Source organism: Rhinatrema bivittatum, chromosome 8, assembly GCF_901001135.1.
Source record: "Rhinatrema bivittatum chromosome 8, aRhiBiv1.1, whole genome shotgun sequence".
Classification (NCBI taxonomy): domain Eukaryota; kingdom Metazoa; phylum Chordata; class Amphibia; order Gymnophiona; family Rhinatrematidae; genus Rhinatrema; species Rhinatrema bivittatum.
The window spans coordinates 187,529,400-187,550,074 of NC_042622.1; the positions used below are offsets into that span (position 1 = coordinate 187,529,400).

A 20,675-nucleotide genomic window follows, 5' to 3' on the forward strand; every position below is an offset into this window, starting at 1 on the left:
ATGTATGAATATGAACTAGATTATGTATTTGTTATGGTGTTAACCTAGAATGTGAATGTTGACTCATGGTATGTGATTGTTAACCTAGAATTTGAATGCTAATAATATAAACTGTTGTGATCTTTTTTTGGAACGACTGTATATAAAACGCTTAAATAAATAAATAAAATATTGCAGATCCTGGTATTATGTTAGGTGCTATATTTCTATTTCCATTTCTCCAGTTTTGTACTTCATGCAGAGTGGCTTTTTTGGGTTTCCATTCCAGTTTCTGTCTCCATATTTGTAATTTGTGGTCTTTTTGTACTTGGTGAAGGTTGATCTTGTGTGTATGACCGAGGTGAGGTATTTAACTAGCACGTAGGCTAGTTAAATACCTCACCTTATTTGTTGTGTTTTCTCAGTAGGACATGCATTGGTGTTGAACTGCTTTTTATAAGTAGGGCTATTGCGTCTGGTGGTAGAGGCAGTTTGTGTTGCTGTTACTGAGATAACACCAGAATATCTTTTTTTTGTATGGTGAGTTGTACGGGGATTGTTCTAGTTCTGCTTTATACCCATTGCTGAGGGTCGGGGGTGGGGTTAGTCTTGTGATTGTCATATGTTCAGTGCCTCACGCATGTGGGAACTATCTATCAGGTGGGCCCCGACAGAAAAAAGGTTGAGAACCATCGATCTCTAACATTCAAAATTAAATCATATAGCCCTGTGAAGGAACTAAGTATTGCCTGGCCTGAAGTTCCGGCATGTGGCCTTTAGCGGGAGCTCTAGAGGAAATGTATTCAGGATTGGGGGGGGGGGGGGGGGTGAGCAGTTGCAGTCCTCAGGCATCCTGAGCTAAGGAGTCAGCTAAGGGTGATTATGGATAATGGCAGTCGGATTAAAAAAAAAAGCCAAACTGTAAAAAAAAAAAGTTGGAGAGATGCAGAGGAGTGCCGGAAAAAAATCATTCAGGCAGGGTTTTGAGTTTGGCTGTGGCGATGGCTTTTCAAGGAGTTTTTTCACCGTTAGGATTGTGTTTATTTAAAGGGAGCTGCTATTGCTGCTTATCATTTTGAAAGCGCTATTAGACATATGCAGCACGGTACAGACACATGTAAAACCCAGTTCCCTGTACGTACCAGGATCAGTCCAGACCGCTGGGTTATGCCTCCCTTCCAGCAGGTGGAGTCAGAGAAAAAACTGAAAAGGCACCCCCTCAAGACGAACATAAATGACAAGAGCCTGCGAGGAGTGTGTTTATTGTAGAGAAGTGTTTGGGACTTAAAAGTATACAACAGACTCAGAAAGATGAGTTTTTAGGCAGAAAGGTGAGTTTTTGGACCTGAATATGGCCAGAGAGGGAGCACATTGCACCGAATCAGGAAGTCCATTCCAGGCAAATGGCACAGCAAGGTGGAAAGTCAGGATGTGCATTCATTTAGAACAAATACATTTTTCATAATGAAAAAATCTATTTTCGGTTTCTTCCGAGTGGAATGAAGTGAAACTAGACTTAGCCAAAAAAATCTGAAAATGTTTGGATATTTTCGGTTTGTTTTGAAAACAGGCCCCCACCTCCACTGCTGTTTTAGTGCCCCGCAGGCAGGCGCAGTTTTGTTGTACAGCCATGCGACAAAATGGCGTCAACTGGCTCTGAGACGGTGCCATTTTGTTGTATGTCAGACAGTGGCACTGATCTCGGGGCTAGTTGAGGCCAGAGGAGCAGGAGTGACAAGGGGATTGCTCCTGCTCCTTTCTACACTGAAGACCCCCAGGGAAGGAGTAGGTGAGGGCCAGGGAGGTGACGAAGGGGTCTGGGGAGACCTTGGCTTGGTTTAGCTCAGACCAGCCCAGGGCAGCCCCAGCTTATTGCCAGGATTGGGGGGGGGGGGGGGGAATGAAGGGACTCAGTGAGGTCCCGGGCACTGCGGCAGAAGAACTGGGGCCAGGGGAGGCTCTGTTTTTTTTTTTATCCTTTTTTTAAATTTAATGTTTATTTCAGTTCAACAAATGAACTGAAATAAACATTAAACAATCCAAAACCTGGAAAAAAACCCCCTCCAAACCAAAACATATACAAACCAAAATGAAAATGTCCCCCTGCACATCGCTAGTGGAAAACATGGAGTCGGGATTTGGAGGTGGAGAAAGAGGACACAGATGAGCAATTTACCTGATGGGTGGAGACCACATGGAGGGGAGTAGGGAGAAAGAAGCAAAGATACATACGGGCCGATTCAGTAAAGTCCGTGGGAGAGCAGACGAACGCCCGCTCTCCCGGCGAGTGGCCTGTGCGCGCGATTCTGTATTTAAATTAGGTGGTGCAGTAGAAACGGGCAAAAGGAGGCGCTAGGGACACTAGCGCGTCTTTAGCGCCTCCTTTTGACCCGGAGCGGCAGCTGTCAGCGGGTTTGAGAGCCGACGCTCAATTTAGCTGTCGACGGTTCTCAAACCCGCTGACAGCCACGGGCTCGGAAACCGGACGACAGCAAAATTGAGCGTCCAGTTTTCGGCCCGACAGCCGCCAGCCCATTTTTCTTTTTACTTTTTTTACCCTTCGGGACCTCCGACTTAATATCGCCATGATATTAAGTCGGAGGGTGCACAGAAAAGCAGTTTTTACTGCTTTTCTGTGCACTTTCCCGGTGCCGGCAGAAACTAGCGCCTTAAAGTAAAATGTGCGGCTTGGCTACATATTTTACTTTCTGTATCGCGCGGGCATAACATAGGGCCGTCAACATGCATTTGCATGTTGAGGGCGCTATTAGGTGCCGCGGGTTGGATGCGCGTTTTCCGCCCCTTACTGAATAAGGGGTAAGGGAAAACGCGTGTCCAAGGGCAGGCTAACAGTGCGCTCCGTCGGAGCGCACTGTACTGTATCGGCCTGATAATGAGGATCTGTAGACAATGTATTTGTGGGCAAGTAAGAGAAGCTTGAACTGTATGCAGAGGTGGATGGGAGCCGATGTAGAAATTGGGAAGAGGGGTCACAGTGAAGTTGAAGGAAGATAATTTGTGCAGCTAAATTTTGAATAGACTGCAGCGGAGGAAGATGGTTTAATGGGAGGCCCATGAAGTCGCAGTAGTTTACTATGGGAGAGGTGATAATAGAGTGGATGAGTGTTTTGGTGTCATGTTTAGCAAGGATAGCTGGATACTGCCTGCTGAGAAGGAAGCTGGATAACTGGGCAGATTAGGAAAGTAAGGCTGGGTTTCACTGCTGGAAGCCAGATTAGCCTGTACTTATATTTGTATCTGTCTGACCGGAATGCCTGCTGACCAAAACTACTGAATTGAATAGTGAATTGTGAAATTTGGACTTTTAAGGGAGACGAGAGCCTAGACCGTGCCTATGTCTCGTGTCTGGGGAAGGGAGATCCTACACCAAAGAGCTTACGAGGAAGGACCGCTCAATTACAAACCCCCCTTCCCTCATCTTTGCTCTGTAACTGCATGCATACTGCCCAGAAGATGGAAAGGCTTGGTGACCAGACCCCTGATGGCCTTGCTTTCTTAACTACTGTTTGATGCATTTTTTAAATCTGGTTTCTTCCTATTTTTCTCATGGGGTTTTTTTTTTTTGCTTCTCCCAGGTCAGAAATTGACGACGCCTGGCAGCCCCCTCATACAGAATGTTCATGCCTCCAAGCGGGTTCTCTTCTCGATAGTGCATGAGAAAACAGGTAGGGTACGTGTGAAGGCCCCACAGTCTGTTCTTCAGCTGGGGACCTCTGGATTTGAGCCTACGATACTTCCAGCTACACAGCAGAGCACTCTGCCACTGAATTAGCAGAGGTAGCAGGAGAAGCTGATCTGCTGTCACAATGCAGCTGTCCGAACAAACCTATAAGCTCCCTCTTTCAGATACAATGTGGAATGCTTCTAGAGACCATACTGGTCCGCTTTAGTGGGCAGTATTAGGACATACTCCTGTGAAATAGTGGACTCCCCAGTAAGCTCTTCTGGGTGGGGTGTGAAATACAGGCATGGTGGCTCGCTCTGTTTCCACGCAAAATTCTATTATTTACAGCTCACAAGTCAGCTCCATGGCCCAAGTCATCAAGGCACGCATATAAGGGGTTAAATACAAACCAGCATAAATCCATGCAGTCAGAAAGCAACCTTTACCTCTAAGCACTGACAAACCGCCAAAATCTCCTAGCAGCAGGCGGCTCAGGTTTCCTAAATGTAAATTTCCTACCAGCCTTTTGGCTCGCAGGCTATCTGGTCCGGAGTCTTCCTTCTGTCTTCCCGATGGCTTCCCAGCCCCTGTTTCTCTCTGATTGCTTCTCTGCCAGCTCTCTGTTTTCCTCCATTCTTTTTTCCCTTGCCTTTTTATTTGTACCTGGCCCCCACAAGTCTAGATTTCCTTGAGACTACCACACCCGGCAAGCTTTGCCCAGGAGTAATATCATCTCCTATCCGGCTTCCAATGCCTTCTGTCGTGCTCTTTAGTGGCCAGCTGCCCAAAATTCAGGAATGGCATATATGCTCCCTTACATTGCTTCTGACCTCATAGAGGACCCTGTTTACTAAGCAGTGTTAACACAGTTAAATGTGGAATTCAGCATTTAAAGTACAATAACATGTTAATGTGTATTATTGGTAATGTTTGCATGAACGTCATTGAAAATCTGGTGAATTTGGTGGAATGCACAACAAAAGTTAATGGCTTGTACTGCATGGAAATGCATGCCGAGCAGCTAAATAATGAAAAGACTTAAATATGGGCAGGGAGTTGACTCTGTGGAGGTTTGGAAGAGTGTTTTATTCCTCGGGGTGATGGACTGGAACAAGACTACCTGCCCTCTCTAGAGAGGGAGGGGTGAGGGGCATCACACATGCATGCCTGCATCTGGTGAAGCACGACATTACCACTACTGGTGATATCCATGCATTATTGGTTTAAGGAATGTGAGGTTTGCTAAACTGTGGTGATCATTTACCATGGGTTAGGAAATCCAGCTTGAAATAGCATGCATTACACTGGTGCATTATTCAGGAAACAGGGCCCGTTGTTACATTTTATGTTTTGGAAGCCCAAGATTATTTGGGAATTTAGTTTCAGAAATATTTTGGAAGTTTTAAAAAAAGCCAGGCCACAGCTTTTGAAGAAAAAAGGAGACTGGTAGTAATGATTGTGTTATAGTAAGCTGAGCCCTACACCAACTGGCTTTCTATTAAGATTAATGCATTTTTAATCAAGATTAATTTGTCAGTTTAGAAGTAACAACTAAAATAAGATCCATTGTAATGAACTGGGGCTCATGAGGTCCTCTCGTCTTGTTGAATCAGTTAGTTTGGGCATCTATTGTCAGTTGTGGCCTTTCACATCATGTGCCCATCTAATACCGTCCTCTTCTGCATTTGCCAGGGCCTACTTCAAACAAGTCTATTAACGAAGGCATGGAGAGAGGCAAACCCAACTTTTTAATGATACAAGATGGTCTAGTCTTGTCCCTCAATGGACAACCCTTAGTGGCATGAGGGGAAGCAGGCCTGCTCTCCAGAAATGCCTTCTTTCTGATTTCTCCTTCTGATGCCTCCTTTCTGCTTTCTTTTTTGATAGAGAAATGGGACAGTTTCCTAAAGGAGACAGAAGATATCAACACCCTTAGGGAATGCGTGCAAATTCTGTTTAACAGTAGATATGGTGAGTAGAAGGTTTTTGTTCCTTAGCCAGCTAAGTCTGGTCGGGTGAAAGAGCTGTCCTAAACTTAGCCAGCTGCACTATTTATTTATTTATTGGTTTTTATATACCGGGGTTCAATATAGAATATCACAGATACAATATAGAATATCACATGTGATATTCTATATTGAACACCGGTATATAAAAACCAATGTAGCTGTTCAATATAGAATATCACATCAATTTACATTGTAGCTGTGTTCATGAAATTGAGGTCTTCTTGTTTGTTGTACTCACTACTGAATAAACCCCAAAGTAAGTTGGATAAGTTTATCTGGCCAACTTTGCTATCTGGGCAATGTCTGAATATGGACTTCTAAATAAATAAAGATTGAGGAAAAGGACCAAGCAAGTTGATTCTTTGCAGAATCTAAACTAGAGATGTGCTTTCTTTATAAGATAAGAGGGAAGTAATGAAACTTGTTTTATTTTGCATCACTTCCCACCTGTGGCACCAGTTTTGAAAATGAATTCATGTGGCTAAGTCTGCTTTGAAAATGATTCTGCGCACACAGTTACACCGACTCTTTGCTGCACACATGCTTTTTAAAGTCAAAACAAACCCCCACCTGACCCCAGTCCCCGGAAAGCCTCTCCCCTTCTGCCCGGAAATGAATGTGTGTGCACACTGTGCATGCATAGTTGTATGCACGGAACAGTTGTGCATTTTTCTCCAGGTTCCATTTCTGCAGGTAACACAATATTTCTCTTCATCCAGGCAAGCCAGTCCACACCAGTGGGTTGTGCACTCCAATCAGCAGTTGGAGACAGAGAGCAATGACTCGCAGATGTCACCCTCGTATAGTTCAGCTCAGACATCAGCCAGTCAGTGTTTCTCCGTCTCCAGCAGATGGTGGACATGTATCCTTGCTTGTGGATTGCGACCTGCCAAGATTGAATAGGCCATTTTGACCTCCTGTGGTGATAGCATTATTTCCCTGTACGTACCCAGATCAGTCCAGCCAGTGGGTTGAGCCTCCTTTCCAGCAGATGGAGACAGAGAAAAACTCAAAAGGTATCCTATATCAGGACAGTGCTCCCCCTGTGTCCCTTCACTATTTCTCTGTCTCCAGCAGATGCAGATAGCAGAACCTGTGGTTCCCTTTCTTTGTAGCAGTTTTTGGTTTGCGGAAGTTCTTCTTCCTTCTTCTCTAGTTATAAAGGATCAAGCAAGTATTGGTTTAATTCCCAGTGTTTAAGAAGTAAAAAAAAAAAAAAGTTTAGTCATCAGGGGCAGTTTTGTTCTGACTTCTCGCTCTTGCTTGGGCCTAGGGGGGGTCCTGTCCCCTTGATTTATTCAGTCTAGGACCCTTTTCCCGGTAGCCTCTTGCCTGGCTCTGGGGTGATACTGGTGGTTCAGTCCCTCCCCCATTGAGACCCCTGAGAAGTTTCATGCCTTGGGTCTGTTGTTGTCAGCGAAGTAAAATTCCTCTGTCACTTTAAGCTGTCTGAAAAAATAAAAGAGGAAAGGTTTTTACTTTTTATTAATCAGTACCTTGTACAAGGACCGGCAGCTTATGGGGTAAGGCGCGGAGAGCAGTTTTCTCTCTCTCCCGCTCGCAGACACCTCTACCGCTCTCCGAATTTACCATCACCAGCATGCAGCGGTGGCTCTCACTCGCTCACCTGTTGAAGGGGATGTGCCTGGAAACACCTCAGTGGATCATAGTTACGACAGATGCCAGCCTCTCAGGCTGGGGAGAGGTATGCCAGAATCAGTCTACCCAAGGGCAATGGTCTCCAGTCCAATCTCAATGGCACATCAATCGCCTGGAGGCCAGAGCGGTTCACCTGATGCTCAAGACGTTCCTGCCCTTGGTCCGTCGCAAAGCGGTGCGAGTTCTCTCCGACAATGCCACCACAGTAGCTTACAACAATCACCAGGGTGGCACTGGTAGCCCTGGAAGCCCGCAAGCTGTGCTCCTGGGCGGAGCGCCATCTGGCTCGATTGGAAGGAGAATATTCAGGCCGACTTCGTAAGTCGTCAACACCTAGATCCTGGAGAGTGGGAATTGTCTGAAGAAGCGATGGATCTTGTCGTGCGCAAGTGGGGAGCCCCCCACCTAGACCTGATGGCCACTCTGAAAAATGCGAAGGCTCCCAGATTCTTCAACCGCAGACCGGAGCACTGCTCAGAAGGGGTGGATGCCTTGGTGCTACCCTGACCTTGCGACATCCTCCTCTCCGTGTTCTCACCCTGGCCTCTGGTGGGAAAAGGGCTCAGAAGAATAGAGCTTCACAAGGGGCCAGGCGGTCCTCTTCGCCTTGGTCACCCTCCAAACCTACTGCGGCAGGGTCCCGTATTTTTCGATCAGGCGGATCGCTTTTGTCTAGCGGCCTGGCTTTTGAGAGGCGCAGACTGAGGAAGAAGGGTTATAAGGAGGAGGTTGTTTCCACCTTGTGTGCGCGTAAGACTTCAACCTCTCTCGCTTACGTTCGGGTATGGAGAGTGTTTGAGACAATGTGTGCTGACTCAGGAGTACTGGCGCGCAAGGCTCCAGTGTCCCAGGTCCTATCTTTCTTACAGGATGGCCTCTCCAAAGGTTTGTCTTTCAATTCCCTGCGGGTTCAAGTTTCGGCTCTCGGTTCCCTCTTTGGGCGGTCGATTGGTTACTCGGTGGCGGCCCACACGAATGTCGTGCGGTTCTTCAAGGGGGCTAAGCATTTGAACCCGCCTGTCTGGGCTACTTGTCCGTCGTGGAGCCTTAATCTGATATTTCAAGTTCTCTGCGGGGTGCCTTTTCGAACCCCTCAGGCGGGGCCACTCTCAAAGACCTGACTCTTAAGACATTATTTCTGGTCTCTATCTGCTCGGCCAGGAGAGTGTCCGAGCTCCAAGCCTTGTCTTGTAGGGAACCATTTCTTCGCTTTTCTGATTCAGGTGTTTCCCTCAAGACAGTACCATCCTTTTAACCAAAGGTCGTGACCTCTTTTCACTTAAATCAGTCAGTGGAGCTACCTGCCTTTTCTCCAGACGATATTGCAAGCACACCTGGCAGAGACCTAAGGCGCCTTGATGTAAAAAGAGTGCTACTGCAATACTTAGAAGTCACAAATGAGTTTCGGGTCTCTGATCATCTCTTTGTCTTATGGAGCGGAACCAATAAGGGGAACAAGGCTTCTAAGGCTACCATCGCTCGCTGGCTAAAGGAGGCGATTGCGTTGGTGTATATCTGTCGGGGCCTGCCGGTTCCGGAGGGCTTAAAGGCCCATTCGTTGTATTCACAGGCTACCTCTTGGGCGGAGAGCCAGTTAGTCTCCCCACAAGAAATATGCAGAGCAGCTACTTGGAAATCTCTTCATACCTTTTTTTGTCATTATCGCCTCGATGTACAGGCACCAGTTTTTGGTTCCTTCGGCAGACAGGTGTTTCGAGCGGGACTATCTTGGTCCCACCCTACTTAGGGAAGCTTTGGTACATCCCACAGTCTGGACTGATCCGGGTATGTACAGGGAAAGGAAAATTGATTCTTACCTGCTAATTTTCATTCCTGTAGTACCATGGATCAGTCCAGACGCCCGCCCTTCTTGCATTCTGACGTTTCTTGGAAACAACCGCTCAAAGTTTCTTTCATTTACAGATTTTGGGAGTATCTCCTAAGCTTATCAGAGCAACGCATATCTGAGCTATAAGGCACCGGAAGTATCTGACCATTATATGTAAGAGCACTTTTTTGCATTGTTTCACATTTCCAGTTCCAATTTGGAGGTTACAGGTTTTACTTGCTTGATCTTTCTCTGGTTAAGATTATAGTTTACAATTTTATCCTGCTTTGATAACGATTATACTGAAGGGACACAGGGGGAGCACTGTCCTGATATAGGATACGTTTTGAGTTTTTCTCTGTCTCCACCTGCTGGAAAGGAGGCTCAACCCACTTTCTGGACTGATCCGTGGTACTACAGGAACGAAAATTAGCAGGTAAGAACCAATTTTCCTCTCTCTCCCTCAGTTGAGTGGCTGAAAAAAATTCAATACAGGAGTTGTTCTAGCCCTCCTCCTGACAGGGTAAAAGCTCTGGTAGGGTAAGGAGACCTTGGCTCAGCCCTGCTACTTAGACCTCTTCTCTATGTGGTCCTTCAGTCTTTACCCTGCTCTCTGCTCTGTGTTTTCTTGCTGATGTGGGCCAGTTTAGTTTATTCAGTGCAGCTGGGTGGAAGAATGTAAAAAAAAAAAAGTATACACATTGGGCAGCGCTGAGATAGGGTGCCAATGCAGTACTTACATGGTCGACCAGGAGCGAGAGATGCAGTTGTGATCGCAGCTATGTCGAGCCACATGGTTAGAAAGTGCTGCAGGGCTATTTTTGGAGCGGGCTGGGAGATCAGCGAGGCAGTGCAGGGAACTTGCGGCAGGCGCCATTTTGGGTGTTTGCATGAGCTTCTGAAAATGTGGTTGAAGACATTTGCTCAGCTGTATCGGGGGAGAGAGAGAGAGAGAGATGACGTCAGGGGAACAGTGGGAACAGCAAGGGAAGAAGCTCCGTATTTGCTCTGCCTGCCATATGAGAGTCCTTAGTCCCAGAAAGTCCTTCAGTGTTCGCCAGAAGAGTGTGGAGGCTCAGGGAGATGTCTCCTGAGGGGAATTTGTCCCTGCAGGGACTTCAGGAGCTCTCACTTCACAGGAGGAAGGTATGGTGGCTGCTCCTATCAGGGAGGGTGAGGAGTCTTCTCCGTTGCCTCTCCTACCAATTCCCTTAGGAGTGGGCTCAGAGAGGGTTTTGCCTATCTCTGGGATGGATCTTTCCACCATTTCATGGTGGAATTTTTTAAGGGCCTTCAGGTTTTCTGTCAGGGACAGGAAGGACCCCGGGAGGAAGCTAGGGATAGCCCATTTCTGAGGCTCCCTCCTCGGGTCTTAGGAAGTGATCCAAGGAGTCTTTGTCCCCTCTCAGAAGGGGGAAGAATAGAAGGAGACAGACTGAAGGAGGAGAAGGTGAAGACGGAGATCCTTCTGGAGACTTAGGTGGAGAGTCGGGATCCTTGGTGGGGGATTCCGATGAGCCATTCTTGGAAAAGGGAGAGATTCCCCCAGATTCTGAGCATTATAGGACGATGCTTCAGCTTTTTCACATGGTGAGATGTCTGGTTTAATTTTGCAGACCTTGAAGGCCCTTGGTTGTGAGGAGTCCTTGCCAGCAGCAGCTAAGTATCCTAAGAAGAACCCTGTGATGGTAAGCTTTCGCAAGGCATCCTGGTTTTTCCTCTGTACGATGCTGTCCAGGAGCTGATAGATTTGGAATGGAGTGCCCCTGAGGCTAATTTTAAAGGAGGTCTCTCTTTAGCAGAATTGTATCCGATGCATCCTAAAGCTAGGGAGCAGCTCCAGTTTCCCAAAGTGGATGCCCTGATCTGTGGTGATGACACGGACCACCATTCTGATAGGAGGTGTGGCTTTAAAGGATGCTCAGGATCAGAAGACTGAGGCAGTTTGAAGCGGTGGCCATGAATCTCCAAATCTCCACTTGCTGTTGTATGGTGGCAAGGGCTGGGTTACAGTTGGCCCAAGGAGCCAGGAGCTGCCATCCTGGCGGATGCAGGCTATGATTTGGCATGTACAGCGGCTCATGGGTGGCTTCAGTGGTTGCAGCCCGAAGACTCCTTTGGCTGCGGAACTGGTCTGCTGATACTATTTCGAAGTTGAACCTTACCAAGTTGCTTTTTAAGGGGCGCTTGTTGTTTGGGGAGGAGTTAGAGAAGGTGGCAGATTGATAGGGGAAGTTACCAGAGGATAGGAAGTCAACTCCCAGGTTTTCTCAGGTGAATGGATGATTTCGGAGCTTTCATCATTTTTACTCTACCAGAGGTTCGGGTAGTCTTAGGTCCTGTATATTCGGAAAGTCTCAGTCCTTTTAGGCAAAGAAGATAGGTAAGGATGGCACCTCTGGATCCAGAACTCTTCGATCTTCCCAATGAAGTTTTGGGGTTCATCCTCCAGTTCTGGAGATAGACGAGTGCCTGTCTCAGTTTTATCGGAGATGGACCCACATCACTTCCAACCAGTGGGTTTTAGAAGTATTGCGTGACGGGTACGCCTTGGAATATATTCATCCTCTCTCAGATACTTTTATGGTTTTCCCTTGCAACTTCGTTGAAAAGAGGTTAGTGGTCCAGTCCACATTGCAACATCTGCTTGCTCTGAAGGCCATTGTTCCAGTTCCAAAGGATCAGGAAGGCACAGGATGCTATTCTATTTACTTTGTGGTTCCCAAGAAAGAGAGCTCGTTTCAACCTATTCTAGATCTCAAAGGAGTCAGTTGAACCCTTCAGGTTACGCATTCTCAGATGGAAACATTAAGATTGGTGTTCATGGCGGTGCAGAAGGGAGAATTTCTCACTTCTCTGGACTTCTTGGAGGCTTATCTGCATATTCTGATTCGCAAGCAGCATCAGCGCTATTTGCGTTTAGCAGTATTAGGTTGGCACTGCCAGTTTCAAGCATTGCCCTTTGGCTTGGCCATGGCACCCAGGATCTTTTCCAAGATGATGATAGTCGTGGCTGCGGCCCTCAGAAAGGAGAGCATTCTCATTATCCGGACTTGGACCACTGGCTAATCAGAGCCAAGTTGATAGTGGAGAGCTGGGTGGTGTCGCAGGGTGGATCAGTTGTTACAGCACCTGGGATTGGTAGTGAATTTAGCCAAGAGCAGCCTGTAGCCATCTCAGGTTCTGGAGTATCTGTGCGTCTTGTTCGATACAGCTCATGGCAAGGTGTTTCTTCCAGAGTCTCATATCCGGAAGATCTGGGGTTAGGTCCAGATCCTGTGGTCGGCGCTCGGTCCATTGTCTAGTTGTACCTGCAGATGTTGGGATCAATGGCTGAAATGATAGAGGTTGTACCTTGGGCACGCGCTCATATGTGTCCTCTGCAGCAGACCCTCCTGACTTGATGGCATCCCCAGACTTAGGAGTACAATGTGATATTGACCTTACCACTGGAGGTGAGAAGAAAGTTGTACTGGTGATTACGAAGGGAGCATCTCGAAAAAGAAAAGGATTTGGAGGCTCCTGACTGGTTGGTGGTCACAAAAGATGTAAGTTTCCAGGGTTGGGGAACTCACTGTCAGGAGTTGGTGATGCAAGGACAGTGAGTTCCCGAAGAGGTGTCTTTGTCCATCAACAGGCTAGAAGCCTGAATGATCCAGCTAGCTTTCCTGCGGTTTGTGGACCAGTTGGAAGGAAAAGCGGTGAGAATTACGTCAGACAGCACAAGGTCTACATAAATCATCAAGGGGGGACTTGAAGTCAACAAGTCTCTCTAGAAATGGATGCCTTTCTTCCGTGAGCAGAACATCTTTCGCAGGCACTGTCAGCCTCGCATATTGCAGGAGTCGACAACATGCGGGTGGATTATCTGTCGTCACGAGTTGGAACCAGGAGAATGGGAATTGGTTCTCAAGGTCTTTCACCACATTGTGGATTGCTGGCGTTGTCCCTTTCTGGATCTGATGCCGAGTCGCAGGAATGCAAAATTGGAGAGATTTTACAGTTGGACAAGGGATGTTCAAGAACTTGGAGTGGATGTGCTAGTTCAGTCTTGGCCACAGGGAAAGTTACTCTATACATTTCCACTGTGGCCCATGATTGGCTGATTACTGTAGAAGATAGCGCAACATCCAAGCATAGTGCTTCTGGTGGCTCCAGATTGGCTGCGCTGGCCGTGGTACATGGATCTGCGTCATCTTGTGATGGGGAATCCATGGTAGCTCCCTCTTCTCAGGGAGCTGTTGTGGCAAGGCCCAATATTTCACGACAGTTCGGGTCAGTTTTGTCTTATGGTTTGGCCCTTGAGAGGATTCAGTTGTTAAAGCTAGGTTACTCAGGAGCAGTGGTGGAAACTCTTCTGAGAGTGTGTAAGTTTTCCACCTTGTTGGCCTGTATCTGGGTCTGGTGGTTTTTTGAGCATGGGTGCCAGGATCACGCTTGTGTTCTCACTTCAGCATCTTTCCCTTAATCTTGGATTTTTTACAGGAAGGTCTGAGTATGGGGTTAACCTTGAACACGCTGAAGGTGCAGGTGACTGCTATATTGTATTATTGGAGCCCCATGCAGGGGAGGCCTCTCTCTTCACAACCAGACATGTCTAGGTTCTTGAGGGGAGTGAAACACCTTAGGCCCCCTTTGCGTTTCCCAGTACCTTTGTGGGATTTGAATCTGGTCCTCTCCTTTCTGTTGGGTCCTACCTTTCATCCTTTTTGGGGCATTTCTTTGCATTTGCTGACCCTGAAGATGGTGTTTCTGGTCACTGTTTGCCAGGGCAGTGCTGCTTGGACCTCGGCAGCCTCCTGCTCTTCTGGGGAGCAGCTTTGGTACATCCCACTGGTGTGGAGTGGTTTGCCCGGATGAAGAGGAAGGTGAAATTACTTCTTACCTGATAATTTCCTTTCCTTGAAGTAGGGCAAGCCTTTCCTTTCCTTGAAGTAGTAGTCCACCATCCTGCCCTGGGCTGCCTTTGAGCAGTCGACTTTCTTCTGTCTTGCAAAATCCTTGTCAGGGAAAGAATGTGATTCATGGATCTCCCATGGACATGGACTAGCACATAACCGGGTAGGTGAGTCCCATTTCTAGGATACTAATGTTTTGTTATTGTTATAGATGGCTATCGTTAGTGGAGTTGAGTCCAGTGTTTCCATTATTTATTTAAAAAAAAAAATTTACAATAAACACAAGATTAATTTCCAACAGTGGGGTAGATTTTCTAAATCTACGCGCGCGTACTTTTGTTCACGCACCAGGAGCGAACAAAAGTACGCGCGTATCTTATAAAATCCAGGGTCGGCGCGTGCAAGGGGGTGCACATTTGTGCAACTTGCGCGCGCCAAGCCCTGCGTGCGCTGCCCGTTCCACCCGAGGCCGCTCCGAAATCGGCCTCGGAGGGAACTTTCCTTCTACCCCCCTGCACCTTCCCCTCCCTTCCCCTACCTAACCCACCCCACCGGCCCTATCTAACCCTTCCCCCTACCTTTGTTGGCAAAGTTACGCCGGCCTCTGGCCGGCGTAACTCTGCGCACACCAGCAGGCTGCTGGCGCGCCATCACCCGACCCTGGGGCTGGTCTGGAGTCCTCGACCACGCCCCAGAGCCGGCACCATGCCCCCACCATGCCCCGCAAATCGCTCCGCCCACCCGCCACGCCCCCACCATGCCTCCCTTGCGAAGCCCCGGGACTTACGCGCATCCAGGGGCTTGCGCGCACCGCCGAGCCTATGCAAAACCCTTTTAAAATCCGGCTGAGTGTTTGTAGGATGCAATATTTCTTGTTAATGCTTATTGGTTAGTGTCCACGGTTTGCATTTGAAGAAAATACTGGCTGGCTGGCTGTCTGAGCTGAGCTATATGATGGTGACATCAGCAAGTCGTTGTTCTCCGTCTCCATCTGCTGGTTGTAGTGCACAACCCACTGGTTTACCCTGCTTTGAGGAAAGGAAATTATCAGGTAAGAAGTAATTTCACCTTTCGCCTGCAGAAGTCCCAAAGCCATTTCCAATGGGTAAAACGGTGCTTTATCTGCAAAAATGTTTTTGGTTTTTTTTTTTAAGAAAATTGCCCACCATATACGTGGGTGAAAGCATGAAAGCGCTCCTGTAGGGCTTGCCTGCTACATAGGGACCGCAGCAAGAAGAGAGTGTTCCTGATTACGGGGCTAGGAAGGTGTTTGCTTTACAAAGAATCTCCTTTTTTTCTGCAAAAATCTATGCACGCACACTTAGCAGGCAGAAACGTGTATGGGTAGATTTGGTGGGATAATGTACAAAGGGAAAGTACCCGAATACGGGCAGTCACAAAATAATCCCCCTTCAATGTAGCACAGCCTATCATGATCACAGTTTCTCTAAAACCAGCACGGCTGTTCGAGCTCTACACAATGATTGTTCAGAAATCTGTTGCTGTCCTAGCTCAGGGTGAACGTTTGTTCTTTTTCTATCTGATTTATTCTCCCATCCCTTTTCACCAACATCCCCTCCTCCCCATTTCCCCTGTGCTTTAAAAACCACCTGACGTCCATTCTCCCCTTTTAAGCTGAAGCTTTAGGTCTCGACCACATGGTTCCCGTACCCTACCGGAAGATTGCCTGCGACCCTGAAGCGGTGGAAATAATTGGCATCCCAGATAAAATTCCTTTCAAGCGACCTTGCACCTATGGTGTCCCCAAGCTCAAACGGATCCTGGAAGAACGGCACAACATTCACTTTGTGATCAAAAGGTCCGTAGCTGGAGACTGCGTTGCAGCTTTTATTATATAAATCGCTGTGGTGTCCTGTCCCCTCCGCTTGTTGTCCATCAAGCTTCATGGTAGGGATAGTCCTCAAAGAACTTGACAAAAGCAACAAACCTGGGTTCCCTGTACATACCCGGATCAGCCCAGACTCCTGGGTTTTACCTCCCCTCCAGCAGGCGGAGACAGACCAATTTCTGTGGACTCTGTCGTATACCCCTGAGGTGCCACCTAGAGTCTGTCAGTATTCTTCTGTCTCCAGCAGGTGGAAGAGGTGCTTCCCTGGAGACTGGTATTTGGTTAAGGATTTTAGTGGTTTTTTGGTTTAGTCTGTATTTTCATACGGCTGGCTAGTTATGGGGATCAGGTTTTTGATCTTAGGCTAGTTCCCCTTTTAGCCTCCCAGGGGTTTGTCAGGTCCTGGTGGGACCATCCCCCCTGGTATTTGAGGCTCAGGAGCAGAGGGTTGAGGACCCTGTAGCTGCCCACTGAAGGTGATCCCGGGGTCTCGGGCTCTCACTTTCAGTTAGCTCCCTGTACAGTTTAAAAAAAAAAAAATTGGTCCCTGCGTCTTTAAATTCTCCTGCTCTGCCGGCCTAGCTTGCTCTCCGCGGGTGTTTGATTCAGACTGCGGACAGCTCCGTTGTGTAGGCCTTTGATTTTTTGCTGCTCCTCTCTCCGGCTGGGCTAAATTTAAGCCGCTGCTTATGCCGCGTGGTGTGGCCTGTGCGGCAGTGCACGCGCGGCTCTCCCGTGCAGGCATTTGCACGGAGTGCCTCTCAGAGGGAGACGGCTCTTCGGGGATCGCGGCTCTGGCGAAATCGGTGGGGGGGAGTGATTCACGACCGTGTTGGGGGGGTCAGCATCCCGATTTTGCTTCGTCAGGCCCCGGATCCGTTCCTGCTCAGTGCGGGAACGGAAGCCATTTTGAGGACCATGCGGGAGAAAGAAAAAGCTGCTATGGGAGATGGGCTTGTGCCTTCCCCGTTGTCGCCGCAGCCTAGTGCACCTGGAGGGGCCGGTTTGGCTAGCGCTGCGAAGGAGGATGATGAAGGGGAGGATTCTGAAGGGTCTTCTTCGTCGTTCACCTCAGATTTTGTGCTTTTAATGCACAAGGCGTTTAAGGCCTGCAGGGCTGGTAAGGTGCAGGGGCACAAGGTAGCTCGCAGAGCACACGTGTCGGCAGGGCCAGGGGGAGGTTCCTCTGAGGCCCGAAAGAGGGTTCAGCCGCCGAGGGCTGGTGGAGCGCCCAAGGAGAAACGTCCGCTTCGTTCCATGGTCTGTCCGAGGGACAGCACATCCTCGGATTCTTCAGATCAGGAGGACTCTCCGCGCCCGGTTCCTGATCAAGGTCAGGATGTAGAACCAGATGCCCAGGCTCCTCCGTCCAAGCACATGGGATCCCTTCCGGTGGATGGGGTTGACCCCAAGGTGGTTCGCTTATTCCGAAAGGATGAACTGGGTCCCCTTATTCTGGTCATCTTAGGCGAACTGAGAATTGATGCCCCTCAGGAGAATTCCAGGTTGGGGGCTACTATGGATCCGGTAGTGCTGGGACTCCGAGGTCCAGCGCATTCGTTCCCGTTCCACTTTTCAGTGTCTGACCTTTTATTTAAGGAGTGGGACAGTCCTGATCTGGGGTTAAAGGTGAGCAGGGCCATGGATAAGTTATACCCGCTCCCAGAGGACACGCTGGATCTTCTCAGGGTGCCTAAGGTAGATGCGGCGGTTTCAGCGGTGACGAAGAAGTCGACTATTCCAGTGACAGGAGCCGCAACCTTGAAGGATCTGCAGGACCGCAAGTTGGAGGTACATCTCAAGAAAATCTTTGAGGTGTCAGCTCTGGGAGTTTGGGCTGCCATCTGCAGCAGCTTCGCACAGCGGGCCAGTCTCTGCTGGATCCAGGATTTCCAAGCATCCATGGAACTTACAGAGGCCAAGGCACAACAGGTTGGGAGACTGGAGTCTGCAGTGGCCTACAGTGCGGATGCACTGTATGATCTTTTGAGGACCTCAGGAAAGGTGATGGTTTCAGCAGTTTCGGCGCGTCGCCTCCTATGGTTGCGGAATTGGTCGGCAGATGTCTCCTCCAAGTCGCATTTGAGTTCTCTGCCCTTCAAGGGCAGATTGTTGTTCGGACAGCAATTAGACGATATGATCAAGTCACTCGGGGAGAACAAAGTCCACAAGCTGCCGGAGGACAGGCCCAGGGCGAGAGGCTCTTTTCCTCAAAGAGCAAGATTTCGGGGGAATCGACATTTTCGCTCCTCCCGATCCACAGGCTCCTCGTTTCATCAGGGACAAAGCCGTCAAAATACATGGCCCCAGTCCTTTCGAGGCCGGCGGCCTTCCAGAGAAGGAGCCCCTCAGTCTCATGGGGCCTCAAGCCCTCACAATGAAGGGCGGCTGGTTCACTCCTCGGTTCCAAAGATTGGGGGCAGGCTGTCCTTATTCCTGGAGGAGTGGACCACGGTAATGTCGGATCAATGGGTCCTAAGCATTATTGAACACGGCTACGCTTTAGATTTTGCACGGCCAATCCACGACCGCTTCATGGTTTCCCCATGCGCGTGCCGTCAAAAGATACAAGCAGTACACGAGACCCTACTCCGCTTTCAAGACCTCGGCGCGATAGTTCCGGTTCCAGCCGGAGAACTCAGGCGCGGGCGTTACTCGATCTGTTTCATTGTGCCGAAAAAGGAAGGAACATTTCGCCCCATCCTCGATCTGAAACAGGTCAATTGGAAGCTGAAGGTGCCTCGTTTTCGGATTGAAACTGTGCTCCATGATAGCATCCATCCATAAGGGAGAGTTTCTGGCGTCGTTGGACCTGACGGAGGCTTATCTGCACATTCCCATCCATCCGGATCATCAGAAGTACCTACGGTTCGCGATTCTCGGCCAACATTTCCAGTTTTGTGCACTCCTGTTCGGCCTTGTGACAGCGCCAAGGGTCTTTACCAAGGTGATGGTGGTGGTAGCAGCAGCCCTGCGGCGTGAGGGAGTATTGGTTCATCCCTACCTGGACGATTGGCTGATTTGTGCAAAGTCGGAGGAATTGTGCAGGACCACGGACCAGCGGGTCCTCCGGAGGTTGACTTCCTTAGGTTGGGTGGTAAACCCCGACAAGAGCCATCTGATTCCTTCTCAGACCTTGGAGTTTCTGGGAGCCAGATTCGATACGGCCTCAGGCAAGATGTTTCTTACAGAAGAGAGACTTTCCAAGTTGATTTCCCAGATGGATTTATTCAGTTCCATGCTTCCGCCCACGGCCTGGGATTATTTGCAGGTCCTGGAGTCGATGGCTTCCACTCTCGAGCTCGTTCCGTGGGCCTTTGCTCATATGCGTCCTCTGCAGTCTGCGTTGCTCTCCCGCTGGAGTCCACTTTCCCAGCAGTTCCAGCTTCAATTACCGCTGACAGACGTGGCGCGTGCCAGTCTACATTGGTGGCTGTGTCCCGACAACTTGCATCGGGGAGAGGACTTGGAGATTTCCACGTGGATCGTGGTTACAACTGACGCCAGCCTCTCCGGATGGGGGGCGGTGTGTCGGGGAGCGGTGGTGCAGGGCCAATGGATGAAGACTGAGTCCTCCTTGTCCATCAATCGCTTGGAGACCAGGGCTGTTCGGCTGGCGATGCAGGTCCTTCTTCCTTTAGTAGAAGGGCGGTCGGTGAGGATACTGTCCGACAATGCCACAGCAGTAGCTTACATCAATTGTCAAGGAGGAACCAGGAGCCGTCCTGTGGTGACGGAGGCACAGCTGCTGATCGCCTAGGCGGAACGGCAACTTTACAAGATTGTGGCCTCCCACATCGCTGGGGTTGACAACGTGCAGGCAGACTTTCTCAATCGAAACCAGATGGATCCAGGGGAGTGGGAACTCTCAGACGAGGCCTTTCGTCTTCTGTGCCAGCGTTGGACCAGGCCATCGATGGACCTCATGGCAACGTACCGCAATGCCAAGGTTCCTCGTTCTTCAGTCGGCGACGGGAGCGGAGGGAGTAGATGCTCTGGTTCTGCCCTGGCCAAGGGACGTTCTGTTGTAAGTCTTTCCTCCGTGGCCGTTGGTCGGAAAAGTGTTGCGCCGAATAGAAGTTCACCCGGATACAGTGATTCTCGTGGCTCCGGAATGGCCACGGCATCCGTGGTTTGCGGATCTTCTGACTCTAGCCGTCGACGGTCCGCTGCGGTTTTCTCTGTCCCCGACTCTACTGCGCCAGGGGCCCGTCTATTTCGGCGAGGTCGATCACTTCTGTCTAGCGGCATGGCTTTTGAAAGGTAGAGGTTAAGTTCGAGGGGTTATTCGCCTGCGATTATCACCACGTTCTTACACTCCCATAAAACCTCTCCTTTCAGAGCCTATGTTAGGGTCTGGGGGATGTTTGAGTCCTGGTGTGTGGAATGTAGCATTCGTCCTGACAAGGTCTCAGTCCCGGAAGTTCTGGATTTCCTTCAGGCGGGCTTGTCCAAGGGTCTGGCCTTTAATTCCTTAAGAGTCCAAGTAGCGGCGTTAGATTGTTTTCGAGGTAAGGTGCATGGGGTGGCGCTTGCTTCGCATCCCGTTGTGGCTAGGTTCCTGAAAGGGGTTAAGCACTTGCGCCCTCCAGTTCGGAATCCCTGTCCTTCCTGGAAACTTAATTTGGTCCTCCGCGCCCTTTGCTCGGCCCCCTTTGAGCCTTTGAAGCGGGCGACCCTGAAGGAACTCACTTTGAAAATGGTGTTTTTGGTCGCTATTGTTTCGGCGAGGCGCATTTCAGAGCTCCAGGCGTTATCTTGGAGAGAG

At 49.2% G+C, this 20,675-nt stretch overlaps 1 protein-coding gene across 9 annotated transcripts in view; it reads left to right on the plus strand.

The window, feature by feature from the left end:
* The window catches only part of GTF2IRD1 (GTF2I repeat domain containing 1), a 193,888-nt gene that overhangs the window by 106,356 nt on the left and 66,857 nt on the right, over nucleotides 1-20,675 (plus strand). For all 9 annotated transcript variants that reach the window (XM_029612152.1, XM_029612145.1, XM_029612144.1 and 6 more), the window contains 3 exons: nucleotides 3,576-3,665; nucleotides 5,552-5,635; nucleotides 15,694-15,877. In XM_029612152.1, coding sequence (XP_029468012.1) covers nucleotides 3,576-3,665; nucleotides 5,552-5,635; nucleotides 15,694-15,877 — 358 coding nt within the window. The remainder of the gene's footprint in view (nucleotides 1-3,575; nucleotides 3,666-5,551; nucleotides 5,636-15,693; nucleotides 15,878-20,675) is intronic.